Source organism: Trachypithecus francoisi, unplaced genomic scaffold, assembly GCF_009764315.1.
Source record: "Trachypithecus francoisi isolate TF-2019V2 unplaced genomic scaffold, Tfra_2.0 Lachesis_group0, whole genome shotgun sequence".
NCBI lineage: Eukaryota > Metazoa > Chordata > Mammalia > Primates > Cercopithecidae > Trachypithecus > Trachypithecus francoisi.
The window spans coordinates 18,637,669-18,652,976 of NW_022681453.1; the positions used below are offsets into that span (position 1 = coordinate 18,637,669).

General features: G+C 37.9%; 1 protein-coding gene across 8 annotated transcripts in view; it reads left to right on the top strand.

The window, feature by feature from the left end:
- Positions 1–15,308, top strand: part of DOCK3 (dedicator of cytokinesis 3) — a 735,684-nt gene that overhangs the window by 136,506 nt on the left and 583,870 nt on the right. For all 8 annotated transcript variants that reach the window (XM_033208879.1, XM_033208884.1, XM_033208901.1 and 5 more), the window contains exon 3: positions 11,078–11,118. In XM_033208879.1, coding sequence (XP_033064770.1) covers positions 11,078–11,118 — 41 coding nt within the window. The remainder of the gene's footprint in view (positions 1–11,077; positions 11,119–15,308) is intronic.

The window sequence follows — 15,308 nt, forward strand, 5'->3', positions numbered from 1 at the left end:
GTATATACTCAGTAATGGGATTGCTAGGTCAAATGGTATTTCTGGTTTTAGATCTTTGAGGAATCGCCATACTGTCTTCCACAATGGTTGAACTAATTTATGCTCCCACCAACAGTGTAAAAGTCTTCCTGTTTCTCCACATCCTCTCCAGCATCTGTTGTTTCCTGACTTTTTAATGATCACCATTCTAACTGGTATGAGATGGTATCTCATTATGGTTTTGATTTGCATGTCTTTAATGACCAGTGATGATGAGCTTTTTTTCATATGTTTGTTGGCCGCGTAAATGTCTTCTTTTGAGAAGTGTCTGTTCATATCCTTTGCCCACTTTTTGATGAGGTTGTTTCAACAAACCTGACAAAAACAAGCAATGGAGACAGGATTCCCTATTTAATAAATGGTGTTGGGAAAACTGGCTAGCCATATGCAGAAAATAGAAACTGGACCCCTTCTTTACATCTTATACAAAAATTAGTTCAAGGTGGATTAAAGACTTAAACGTAAGCCCTAAAACCATAGAAACCCTAGAAGAAAACCTAGGCAATACCTAGGCATACCATTGGTATGTCCTAATACCATTCAGGACATAGACATGGGCAAAGACTTCATGACTAAAATACCAAAAGCAATGGCAACAAAAGCCAAAATTGACAAATGGGATCTAATTAAACTAAAGAGCTTCTGTATGGCAAAAGAAACTATCATCAGAGTGAACAGGAAGCCTACAGAATGGGAGAAAATTTTTGCAATCTACCCATCTGACCAAGGTCTGATATCCAGAATCTATAAGGAACTTAAACAGATTTATAAGAAAAGTGCAGCCTGTTTTATTAGCAAGGTCTTTGTGACCTGTATCTTGTGCTGACTTCCTATCTCATCCTGTGACTTAGAATTCCTAAACTCCTGGGAATGCAACCCAGTAGGTCTCAGCCTTATTTTACCTAGCCCCTATTCGAGATGGAGTTGGTCTTATTCAAACACCTCTGACATATTTTTCTTTTTCCTTTTACAAGGGAACTCTTAATCCTAAGGTTAGTAGAGGGACGAAGATCCATCTTCTGTAACTTCTTCAGGCTGAATAGGGGCGGTGATATTCCTGCCTAACTCTCAGGGTCTCTTGTATTCATGTTAGAGAGGAACTCAGCCAGAAAGCATTGGTATGTCGAGGGCCATTCATAGCTGTGAGTTTGAAGAAAGGTGATATCTGGAAGATCAACAAGTCTTCAATTTAAGAAAACATTCGGTAAGCTTATCCTGCATTCCTATACAAAGAGTATAACAGCAATATATTCCACAACAGTAAAGCAAAATAAGTAAAATTATCCCAAGTAAACTAAATAAGAAAGCTTTTCATGAACTGGGCAGTTGTTGGAACCAAGCTGATATGGGGTTGCTAGCTGATGCCAATGTGTGCCCAGAATTAGAATATTGATCCAGATGTTTGCATTAGTCATCCCTCTCTTTCTTCTGAGCAGCAGTCAGAGATCACTGGTTGGTTCACAGGATAAGCAGGATTAGTCTAAAATGCAGATAAAACTTCGAAACAACTGATGAGACTAGAATCTAATAACAGGCATACCATAATTCTTGAAACATTTTTTTCTTTAGTCTTCCATTTTTACTAAAGACAAATTGTAATAGGACCAATTTGTTTGCAAAAATAAGCCTTATTCTTATACTTGGCCTGATTATTTGTTTAAAGTGCAGCAAGAATAATTATTTGTCACATAGACTTTTTAAATAGGCTTTGATGGAACTGTGTTCCATAAGAAATCTCAGATAAGATTTTTTTTTAAAGCCAAGCCCAGCCATGGGTTTGTGTACCCTCAAATACCTATGAATTGGGTAAACTCATCTCCTCTTGAGGTCTCAAGACTATTTGGGGCCCCTGGACCTTTCAGAAAGTGACATTCTTTACTTACCAGAGGTCAGGAATCCTGTACAGGGACTGTGTAGGCAAGGTATGAGGTCGGTTTTCCCATGGGGCTTTCATTGCTCTGTATGTCAAATTTGATTCCTTAAAGGAAAGCACACCATTCCAGTCAAAACCTTGGTAAAATAACCAGTTTCTCCAATTGTGTCCTGTTGCAAAAGAAAACATTCTTACTGCACTTATGCAAATAACTATATTGCCATAAATTAAGAACACTCACAAATAGTTTCCAAATTCTGGAGAAATCAGGTAGAGAGAAACAAATACGCTCCAAATTTTTTTTCACAGGAGTATACTTTACTTAATTGTTAAAAGCTGTAAGTAGCTCAAAAGAAAAGTTTTCTTGACTCTAAAAAACAAAACAAAGGATCAGCAACATTTTAAGCAAAGTCAAAAAGATTACTTTGAACTTTTTAGTTTAGTCTTTGCAGTTAACTCCTCTTCTGCTTGATATTCATGAACATTTCAGCTCTCCAGGAGAGTTCTGAAAGCTTTTTCTGCATTCTGATGTTGTAATCTCCAAACTTACCAGAAACCTACATTCAAGAGCACCTGTCAGAAGTTCTACAGCTAATTATAAACCTTGAAGAGGTTTTTTTCAAGGGATCAAAACAAGAAAACAATTGTTTTTGAAGAGGATTAAAACAAGAAAACAAGTGTTCGTGGATGACCAAATTCTTTTGGGAAGCCCCTATTAAAGCTACATTTGACTAGGAGTTTTAGTTACTTCTGTGGCATACAACAATTTTACATAACAATTATAATTATTAATAACACATGCTAAGTCATATCAGAGTTATAGGAGTTTTTCATAATTTTGGGACACATAACAATAACATTAACACAAATGTATCCCCGAGAAAGCCAAACACCATTTCTTATTTGACAGTACTTTCTGTATGGTTTGTATACCAAATAAGCCGAATATGTTATTTTTGGACCTTAGGTGACTTAATAGCTAAAATATTAATTAAGTCAGAGAAAGTCATACTTTATAATTTGATTTTGGAAAGTTTGTCAAATATCAAAGTTTTAAGACACTTTATATTATAAAATAGAGTTCCATGTCACTATAAGTCATTCATTTAGCCAAAATGATAACTCAAACATTTAAAAAAGGCAAAAACTAAGAGGGAAGACTTAGCTTTCCAAAGTGTCTTTTTTCTTTCCCTTCTTTTTCCTGTAGTTATTCAAAAGGAGCAAACAAAAATCCTTCATTATTTTTTATTTTTTATTTTTTTTGAGACGGAGTCTTGCTCTGTCACCCAGGCTGAAGTGCAGTGGCATGATCTCGGCTCACTGCAAGCTCTGCTTCCCGGGTTCACGCCATTCTCCTGACTCAGCCTCCTGAGTAACTGGAACTACAGGTGCCCGCCACCACGCCCGGCTGATTTTTTGTATTTTTAGTAGAGATGGGGTTTCACCATTCACAGGATGGTCTCGATCTCCTGACCTCGTGATCCGCCTGCCTCGGCCTCCCAAAGTGCTGGGATTACAGGTGTGACCCAACGCACCCGACCCCTTCATTATTTTTTAATGTGACATGAAAATCTTGTTCAAGACAGAAAGCCATATTTCACCCTTGCATTGGTGTACTATTAATGTCACACCCAATTCTTAAAACCTTATAGACAATTCTATTCAATCTTAATCACTTTGACCATAAGGTAGATTCTCATAAACCTTTTTTATAACTGTTTACAAATTTTTGTTACAGAAGGCAGGTTAGTGCTCTGAGAAAGCCCTGTTGTATATTTATTCCGTTGTTCACACACAGACTTTTTTTACAAGATTAATTTTTCACAAATGTTTCACAACTTGCACAAATCTTCAGCTGTATCCTATCTAACTTAAAACAATCATTTAACCCTTTAGGCAAAACTACCTCACATTCACATGCCTTTTTATAATCTTTTACCAAATCACATATCACTTTCTTTACACACCTTGCATGCAAAACTGTTTTTGTTTCCCAAAGATTACTTAAGTCACATGAACTAAAAGGCATTGCACTTTTTACTGCTCTGACAAAATATTTGATTTAAGTGCTTATTACCTTTAAACCAATTAATCAAAATCACAGTCTTCAAACTTACCAGACACCTCCATTCAAGAGCACCTGTCAAAGTTATATAGCTGACTATAAACCATCTTTTTAAGGGATCAAAACAAGACAACAGTTGTTCATGGATGACAAAATTCCTTAGGGCAGCCTCTATTAAAGCCTCATATCACATATACAGCACATATAAACACACAGACAGAAGAAGATCCAGTACTTGTAAGATTTTTTTGTTCGCCAGTTTTTAGGTTTTTCTTTAAAGTATGCAGTTTTTAGGGCCTAATAAGCAGGCACAACTGTAAGGCAAAGTAGATTAACAAAACCCAAAATTAAGGGTTCCATTTTTGTAGCAGATTCTGGATCCCCAAAAGAAAAACATTATGGAACAAGACAGTGCAATGATTTTACTGTGCATTTCATTGCAAAGCAACCCAAAGCCAATCAGCTCATTCTGTGATTAACCCAACCCCATGAGATCTTACCTCTCTCAGTTGTGGGAGAGGGATATCGTCATTCCTTCCAGGTTGCCAAGAGCTTGCTTCTCTTTTTTTTTTTTTTGAGACGGAGTCTTGCTCTGCCACCCAGACTGGAGTGCAGTGGCCGGATCTCAGCTCACTGCAAGCTCTGCCTCCCGGGTTTACGCCATTCTCCTGCCTCAGCCTCCCGAGTAGCTGGGACTACAGGTGCCCGCCTCGTCGCCCGGCTAATTTTTTGTATTTTTAAGTAGAGACGGGGTTTCACCGTATTAGCCAGGATGGTCTCGATCTCCTGACCTCGTGATTCGCCCGTCTCGGCCTCCCAAAGTGCTGGGATTACAGGCTTGAGCCACCGCGCCCGGCCGAGCTTGCTTCTCTTATCCAAACATGCAAAGAGCCAAGTATCCCCCCATAACTGCAGTAGCTATTGCTAAAAATATATTTCCTACCAAAGTATATTTTGGTTATCACACCCCAAAGTTCTGTCATAATGTGAAGTAATTTCTGATACACCCCAAAGTAAAAAACATCAGATAACACAATGCAAAACAGAACAGAGCCTTAGATTCTGAGAGGGATCTATCACTTCTAATTCCCAGGGATCCCGTTGTGGAGGATGGTGGCTGTCTTCTGACAGCTCCACTAGGCAGTGCCCCAGTGGGGACTCCGTGTGGAGACTCTTACTCCATCTTTCCCTTCTGCACTGCCCTAGCAGAGGTTCTCCATGGAGGCTCTGCCCCTGCAGCAGACTTCTGCCTGGACACCCAGGCATTTTCGTGCGTCCTCTGAAATCTAGGTGGAGGTTCCTAAACCTCAATTCTTGTCTTCTGCATACCCACAGGGCCAATACCACATAGAAGCTGCCAAGGCATAGAGCTTCCACCCTCTGAAGCAGTGGCCTGAGCTGTAGCTTTCACCTTCTGAAGCAATGACCTGAGGTGTACCTTTAGTTATGGCTGGAGCTGAAGCAGCTGGGACACGGGGTACCAAGTCCTCAGGCTGCACACAGCAGTGGGGCCCTGGACCTTGCGCAGGAAACCATTTTTCCCTCCTAGGCCTCTGGGACTGTGATGCAAGGGGCTGCCATGAAGGTCTCTGACATGCCCTGGAGACGTTTTCCTCATTGTCTTGGTGATTAACATTTGGCTTCCCATTACCTTGCAAATTTCTGCAGCAGGCTTGAATTTCTTCCCCGAAAATGGATTTTTCTTTTCTACCGCATCATCAGGCTGCAGATTTTCCAAACTTTTATGCTAAGTTACACTCTTGAAAATGCTTTGCTCTTTAGAAATTTCTTTGACCAGATACCCTAAATCATCTCTCTCAAGTTCAAAGTTTCATAGATCTCTAGGGCATGGGCAAAATGCCACCAGTCTCTTTGCTAAACTATAGCAAGAGCCACCTTTATTCCAATTCCCAACAAATTCCTCATCTCCATCTGAGACCACCTCAGCCTGGACTTCATTGTCAATATCACTATCAGCATTTTGGTCAAAATCATTCAACAAGTCTCTCAGAAGTTTCAGACTTCCCCACATCTTTCTGTCTTCTGAGCCCTCAGTCTCTAGGAAGTTCCAGACTTTTCCACATTTTCCTGTCTTCTTCTGAACCCTCCAAACTGTTCCAGCCTCTGCCTGTTATCCAGTTCCAAAGTTGCTTCCACATTTTTGGGTATCCTTATAGCAGCACCCTACACTCTGCTAGTGTATTAGTCTGGTCTCATGCTGCTATGAAGAAATACCCAGGACTGGGTAATTTATAAAGAAAAGAGGTTTAATTGACTCAGTTCTGCATGGCTGGGGAGGCCTCAGGAAACTTATAATCATGGTGGAAGGGGAAGCAAACATGTCCTTCTTCATATGGCAGCAGGTGAGAGAAGTGCTGAGCAAAGGGGAGAAAGCTCCCTATAAAACCTTCAGATCTCATGGGGACTCACTATCATGAGAACAGCATGGGGGTAACTGCCCCCAGATTCAGTTACCTCACACTGGGTCGCTCCCCCAGCATGTGGGGATTAGAATTGAGATTACAATTCAAGATGATATTTGGGGGCCGGGCGCGGTGGCTCAAGCCTGTAATCCCAGCACTTTGGGAGGCCGAGACGGGTGGATCACGAGGTCAGGAGTTTGAGACCATCCTGGCTAACACGGTGAAACCCCGTCTCTACTGAAAAATACAAAAAGCTAGCCGGGCGAGGTGGCTGGCGCCTGTAGTCCCAGCTACTGGGGAGGCTGAGGCAGGAGAATGGCGTAAACCCGGGAGGCGAAGCTTGCAGTGAGCTGAGATCCGGCCACTGCACTCCAGCCCCGGCGACAGAGCAAGACTCCGTCTCAAAAAAAAAAAAAAAAGATGATATTTGGATGGGGACAGAGAGCCAGACTGTATTAGTGGGGAAGTGGGTGGGGGGAAGCTTCTCTCTTCTGTTTATTTATATAGGATGATTTGGGATGGCCTTTCTGAGAAGATAACATTTGGGCAGAGAACAGATGGAAATGAGGAAGCAATCCTGAGATATTCTGGGTAGAAGGGGTTTGGGGAGGGGAAGAACCGTCCAGAAATATGGTGCAAAAAGTATAAAGGTGCTGAGGCGGGAGCCAGCTTAGTAAGCTGAAGGAACTGCAGAGAGACTATTATGGCTGCAGTGGATGGATGGGATGGGGAGAAGCAGAGAGTGTGGTGGATGTTGAGATCGGCAGAGGCTCTAATAAAGGCTTTGGATTTTATTTTGATCTGGGATGCTTTTGGAGAGTTTAGAGCAGAGGAGTAACTGAGGCTCAAAAAGTTAAACTTTTCTTTTGGAATCTGAAGTTAATACCCAAACCATTTCCAGTAATTATTTCATTTCCATACATTTGGGTAAAGTGGAAAAAGTCTGTGTTTCTTGCAATTATACTGTGAGTAACATGCCCCTAGCTTAGAAGTTAGAGAGTTGCAGCAAGTTACTGAGGAAGGGAAGAGCTGGTATTTATAGGTAGAAGGGATAGAAGACCAATAGAGAACTTTTGGAGGCAATACTTGTTTAGCATTTTATAGTATTCAATTATATTTTTCTGACTTAAGTTAAAGTTCGACATAAATCTTTATAAACTTGAGTGTTGTGAGAATGCCTTCCTTTCTTTAATTTCTACAAAAATTTATATCTGAAAATGTTAGAGTGTAAAACTTTGCCTTAACCTTAAGTTCGTAGTAGTAATCAAACCAGCAGATGTTTTACTCACCAAATGAGACTCTGATGTGTTCTTTGGTTAAATGCATATGATGACGTTGAAATTGATGAAGGCTCAGACAATCGGAACATCAAGGGGAGTTTCACTTTCTTTGCTAGTATTCTGAAATTTTGGAAAGTCAAGATATTAATGATGAAAATGAAAGGGGAGAATATAATTGCAGAGGTAGATTGTCCAGAGTTCTTGGACAGTAGGTAAATTGACATTTGGAAAATACTTCATTGTACTGATTCATGAAAAGCATATATTTCCTGTTGATTCATAATGATTTGGGAGGTATTTTAGTTGTTTCTTTGAGAGCTTATGAACTTTTTTATTTCTTATGTGAGAAACAAAAATAATGAGTTGTTCTTCCTTTTCTCTTTTCCTTACTGTCTTCAATTCTTCTTAGTCATAGAATGGATAAATTTGGCAAAGCTTGTAGCAGAGTTTCGGTTTTAAGAAAAGGTGATGGCTGAAGTTCACTGAGCAGAATTCCCATGTGCACCTTATAATGGTGGCATCCCTTATAAATGATAATGTGGTTTTGAAACTACTTAATGGTTGTCAGGGCCGGGGGAAGAGGTTGGGGAGGAGGGTTGACTACAAGAGAGCATGGTGTCACATTTGCATTATCATTATATGGTGTTAAATGTATCCACGTAGGCGTTTAAGATTCTTTCAGTGTCTTCTCATGGCTTGTTAGCTTATTTCTTTTTGTCTCTGAATAACATTCCATTGAATGGATGTGCCACAGTTGATTTATTCACTCATCTGCTGAAGAATGACATCTTAGATGCTTTTGAGTTTTGGCAGAAAGTATGATAAAGCTGCTGTAAACATCAATTTGTAGTTTTTTTGTGTGGATGTAAGTTTTCAACTCATTTGGGTAAATATAAGGAATGGATTGCTCAATCATATGGTAACAATATGTTTAGTTTTGTTAGAAACTGCCCAACTGTCTTCCAGAGTGCCCTTGTACCGTTTTGGATTTCCATCAACCGTGAATGAGAGAGTTCCTTTTGCTTTATGTCTTCACCAGCATTTGGTTCGGGTCAGTGTTCTGGTTTTGGCCATTGTGATAAGGCATGTAGTGGTACCTCATTGTTGTTTTCATTTGCAATTGCTTAATCACACAGTGATGTTGAGCATCTTCTCATATTCTTATTTGTCATCCCTGTATCTTTGGTGAAGTGTCTGTTTAGATGTCTTGCTTATTTTTTAATTGGGCTCTTTTCTTTTCTTTTCTTTTTCTTTTTGAAACAGAGTCTCATTCTGTTGCCCAGGCTGGAGTGCACTGGTGTGATCTCTGCTCACTGCAGTCTCTGCCTCTTAGGTTCAAGTGATACTCCTGCCTTAGCCTCCTAAGTAGTTGGGATTACAGGCATGCACCACTATGCCCAGCTAATTTTTTTTTGTATTTTTAGTAGAGATGGGGTTTCACCATGTTGCTCAGGCTGGTCTCGAATTCCTGACCTCATGATCCACCTGCGCCTGGCCTCTTTTTTTTTTTTTTTTGAGATGGAGTCTCGCTCTGTCACCCAGGCTGGAGTGCAGTGGCACCATCTCAGCTCACTGCAACCTCCACCTCCTGGGTTCAAGTGATTCTCCTGCCTCAACCTGCTGAGTAGCTGGGATTACAGGCGCATGCCACCATGCCTGGCTAATTTTTGTATTTTTAGTAGAGATGGGGGGTTTCACCATGTTGGTCAGGCTGGTCTCAAACTCCTAACCTCATGATCTGCCCACCTCAACCTCCCAAAGTGCTGGGATTACAAGTGTGAGCCACCGCATCTGGCTGGGCTGTTTGTTTTCTTGTTGAGTTTTAAGAGTTCTTTGTATGTTTTGGATAACATTCCTTTATCAGATAGGTCTTTTGTAAATATTTTCTCCCGGTTTGTGGCTTGTCATTTTATTTTCTTAACATTGCCTTTCACAGAGGAGTTTTTAATTTTAATGAAGCTCTGTGTATCAATTATTTCTTCCATGGATCATGCTTTTGGTGTTGTAGTTAAAAAGTCATTGCTGTACTCAAGATTACTTAGATTTTCTCCTATGTTATCTTGTTGGAGTTTTGTAGTTTTGCATTTTACGTTAAGCTCTATGATACATTTTGAGTTTATGTTTGTGACTAGAGTAATATCTGTGCATAGATTCATTTTTTTGCATATGGATGTCCAGTTGTTCCAGCACCATTTGTTGAAAACTCTTTTTTGTCCATTTTACTACTTTTACTCCTTTGTCAAATATCAGTTGATTGCATTTATGTGGGTCTATTTCTGGATTCTCTATTAAGTTCTCTAGTTGCCTAATCTTTCACCAATATCATACTGTCTTGATTACTTTAGCTTTATAGTGTTCTCATTGCTTTTGAGGAGAGGCTCTTTGAAGAGACTTACTCTGCCATACCTCCTGATGTCATTTTCTGTTATGTTTCTTAAAATACTGTAAAATGTCACATTGGTAAGTTATTATCATTTTTCAAAAAGGAGAAACTGAGACGCAAGGTATAAAATGAGTTCATGAAATTTATTTTTTCAGCTGTTGTTCTAAATAGGAGCAAGGCTCAACTCTTTTGTTGTTATGTTTTCAGGTGAAAAAAGTTGATTTTTTTCCTAGCTTTGTTATTTTAAAAGTTAATATGTGGGACAAACTCTCAGTAATAACCTCTCAATTAATTTAGCTATCATCAGCAATCTCTTCTTTATCTTCCTTCTTTAAATACGACTCTTGGCTTCCTCTCCTACCCATTGGAACTGCTTCCTTTTAAACCCAAATAAAGAAACTATAGCAAAGCTCTGAAAATAATACATTGAAATTGAGAAAAGTTGACAGTAAAATTTTCTTTCTCTGAAAATTGTTTTTTATTGTGTAATTGAAACTTTTATTAGTATTGCTGAATGTGAATGCTGAAAGGAAATAAATCAAGAAGGTGATCTGCACTAGCAAGGATGTTGACTTTAGCAGCTGGAAGGCAAATAAATGAGAGTAGTGTAGTATACTGCATGGGAGATTGGATGAGACCGTGAAACAGAAAGTCTGGGCTATACTCCCTATCTGCCTTGAAAAAAGTGATACAATTTTAGCATTTCTCTGCCCCAACACGTTTATGTAGGAATTTTTGTGCTCTTGAATTAACATGTCCTCTGAGGTCTTTTCTAATTACATTTTACTCAGTTGAAAGGCTTTTTATGCCTTGTAATGAAAATTAGAAATGTTTTATTCACCATATGACTGTACCTTTTGGAGTAAGCTACTATGACAACTCTAGATCCTAATAAAGCCACAATGGGTAATTTAAGGAAAGATGTGCATTTATCTATTTTTTTCAAAAAATACTATTGTGTCTCTTATTGAACATGACGTTGTGATTTTAATATCCTCTTATGCTTTGTTTTAGGTTGGTACAGAGGAGTTTCAACAAAGAAGCCAAATGTGAAGGTAATGAAAAGTTTATTGTTACCTGTTCTAATGTAGGAAGGAAATACCTTGTTCGTTTGTTTGGTATAACAACTCTTAGTGGTTCATCTTTGAATCTTTTACAATAGCCACAATGATTCTTTCCTTTACAAAACTGCAGAAAACTCTTCTCTGTCTCAGCATATTAAAATGTTTCTTCTAAAAGGACAGGAAATGCAGATATGGTCATAGCTCCAAAGCTTATCTTGAAAAAGCCTATTCAGGCTTTTAAATATTTTTTCCTTAAGGTATTTGACAAAAAGTAAATTGACTTATTCACAGGCCTAGTCCTGTGGAACCATATAATTAGATGAATTGTTTCTAAAATGCACAATGGAAAATATTTTCAAATAATCCAATTAGATATTTCTCTAATCATAATTTATTGAAATATGAATTTAAGCAAGGTATTAGTGTAGAATACTAATTTTATGTACTAGATTTTATATTTATTACAGTTAATATTGATGAAACAAAGTATAGTTTAATTAGCAGTTATAATGCAGTTAGAAATAATCTTTCCCAGTAATGTATTTGCAAACACTTCTTTCCGCATATTTTTTCATGTAATTAATATTATCAATTTTTCTTGTATGTTTCTGTAGCTTAATGTTTGATGCAGTATGCTTTTCTTTATATAGAAAAATACCAAAATTATCACGTTTTCATTCAAAAAGAAAATTGTTTGAGTTCTAATAATCAGTTTTGCCAGTAGAATCATTCAGTTTGATTAATTTTAAGGTAATGATTATAAGGAAATAATATCTTTATATTTTAATGCCTCCTAGCTGTGGTTTCTCATTCTTGGCACTGTTGACATTTTGGGCCAGGTAATTCTTTATTGTGGGAGACAGTCTTGTGCAATGTGAGATGTTTAGCAGAGTATATGGCTTCTGCCTACTAGATGCCAGCAACCCTCTGTCCCTTAGTATGACAGCAAAAGAGGACGTCAGACATGGCTGAATTTGTCTTGGGGACAAAATGACCCCTGGTTGAGAACCACTGCTTATAGGTAATTTTTCTTATACTTCCATTTTGAAATACATTCATGAATACTTCTGTGGGAATATTTTCTACTTGTGGTTTATTTTTTAAATTTTGATTTAAAATTGTTGAAAAGTTAGAACTGGAATAAATGAGGAATCTTATAAATGAATATTTGTTATTTGTGATATTGCATGCTATTGATTTATTTTTAGTAATATTTGTGATCTTGGCTACCTCCCACTACCTTATTTCTAATATTAGTGTTTGGGGATCAGTGTGTAGACTGTGCTCATTAAAATTATTGTATGTTTGTGATTAAAGTATCAGATTGATGCAAAGTTTGTGGCTTGAAAACATTATTGAGACAGGAATGATGATACCCTTAAAATATTAAACATAACTTTTGATTATATCTTCTGTGCAACAAAGTACTCCCAAAATTTAGTGGATTAAACTGATAAACATTTTATCTCTCATGCTTTTGTGGCTTCACTGGGTCAGCTGGGTAGCTAGTTATTCTGGGATGTGTGAGGTTACCTGTGGCAACAGTCAGCTGTGGGGTCAGTGTCCAAGACATTCTGGTAGGAATGTCCAAGAGAGTTTACTGATATGTCTGGCATCTTGGCAGGGTTGGCTGGAAGACTGTCTTCAGCTAGACCACCAGGATAACCAGGCGTCTCTGTGTAGTCTCGGGGTTTCCCTGTTTCCATGTGCCTTCACATGGTTTCTCCAGCAAGTAATTAGAGTTTTATTTTAGAGTTAAGGAAAAGTACTTGGAACCCCATACTTAAGTTCTTAATTCTCTTTCTTAGTTTTTGGACTCTGTGGGAGAGGCCATTTTGTGATTACTCTTAGCAGTGTTTTGGCAAGCTAAACAAAATGAGGAACCTAACTCACACTACTCCAAAGAATGTTAGAGCTCTTTTTATCTGATCAGACTCCTTTAATTTTATTACTTTGGGGGCTAATGTATTCAGAGATTGCATATTTTGGTAATATCTCTATTCTAGAATCTTAGGTTATTACAGCATTTATTAGCAACATGTATCTCTATATCTCTTAATAGCCTGTATTTGTATTCTTAAACTTAAAAAAGTATAGAAAGACAGTATTAGTAACTGAATTTCATCCTGTGTCAGTGATATTTTATGGAACCAGTTATTTAGTGTTTTTAAAATATAATCATTTAGGGATACCACATAATTAAAATGATACAAAAATAAATGCATTTCTCTATATTATTTGTGCTAATATTGTGGTCCTACTATACTTGATCTTAGCCAAAAGGCTAAGAAGTGATCTTATTTCAGTCATAATAAGTAAAATTTTCTATAGGTCTTTCATAGCTATTAGTGGAAAAAATAAACATGACTTATTAAAGTTTGTCTTTCGTCATGTATAATTTATATTAAGTAAAACACAAAATAGCTCCAATAAAATAATATCTGAACTAGACAGTGAATATAGTTATTTATTTATTTATTTGTGAGTGAATGAATGAGATTGAGTCTCTCTGTCATCCAGGCTGGAGTCCAATGGCATGATTATAGCTCACTATATTCTTGAACTCCTGGGCTCAGGCTACTGTCCTCCCTCAGCCTCCTGAGTAGCTGGGACTACAGGTGCATAGCACCATACCCAGCTAATTTTTTTTTCACACTTTTTGTAGAGACGGGGTATCTGTATGTGCCCAGGCTGGTCTCGAACTCTGGAGCTCAATCGATGCTTCTGCCTCAGCTTCCCAAAGTGCTGGGATTACAGACGTGAGCCACTGTGCCCGGCCAGCACTTAGATGTATTAGTAAATGATGAAACAGTTCTTCCTATAAAAGTTTTTAAAAATTTGCAAAGCTTAATCTTTTTGTTGCCTATATTATTTTATAGTAAAACATTTAGAAGGAAAAACTGGGGTGATTATGAAATACCCTTTCTGTTATGACTACATATTAAAAACTTGCAGTTAAAGAGAAGCATGGTAGGCAAGAAGTGTAACTAAATTTTATGCTAGATGATTTTCAGAATGTAGTTTATTGTCTTTTCATTTTTTGAGGACTTTGTTTTTTTCTGCATACACTTCTACAGTAGAACTTACTTTAGATTTATAATTTTAGAGACCAAAGCAAGGTTTTGAGACATAGTGTTCTGTTCCACTGCTGAAATGCCATGATATGTATTTGTTAGAGTCATCAAAATATTAACTTTCTGGCCAGGCACGGTAGCTCTCGCCTATAATCCCAGCACCTTGGGAGGCCCAGGCAGGTGGATCACTTGAGGCTAGGAGTTCGAGATCAGCCTGGCCAACAGGGAGAAATGCTGTCTCTACTAAAAGTACAAAAATTAGCCTGGCTTGGTGGTACACTCCTGTAATCCCAGCTACTTGGGAGGCTGAGGCAAGAGAATCGCTTGAACTCGGGAGGTGGGGGTTGCAGTGAACTGAGATCTCATGAACAACAAGGGAAGACTCTGTCTCAAAAACAAAAACAAAAACAACAACAAAAAAACCAAACAAAAAAACTTAAGAGTATACATGAAGAATTAAAGAATAAGAAATAAAATTGAGAAAAAAGGACAACAGATATTGATTTTAATTTTGTGCTTTTTATAAAATATATGCTCAAGAGGAATAATGAAATTCATTGCAGTTTATATTTACTTCCATTTTGTGATTTCAGGATCAGCTTTTATACAATAATTGTGAACAGGATGTGTAGTATTCTGTGAGATAGGAACAGGGCCTTATGGAATGTTTTGCACAACAAAAAAGTTGCAAGATATGTTCGTGGAATAGTAAATGTTTTAAGCTGGGTAAGGCATAGTGCAGGAGAAAGTGATGGATGGTAAGGCAGGAAAGGTAGATTGGACCTATACATTTAGAGTCATATGCCAAAGAAATCTAAGGAGTTTATGCTTTGGCAACAGGGAATCTGTCATTCAACAGGGATGTGGATCCATTACTGTCATACAGTATAACTAGAAGATAGGGTTTATCAGAAAAACAAAAGGTAAATATTGAAGGTGTTTACCATCAAGAGAATCGCTTGAACTCGGGAGGCAGAGATTCAAGCGATTGAACCTCCTTGAATATTTAAGGTAAATATTGAAGTATTTATGGATAATTTCTGAAATTTTCTCTAAAATACTATAATGGGTAAAATGTGTATAGATTGATGAGTTAAGATTGGCAAA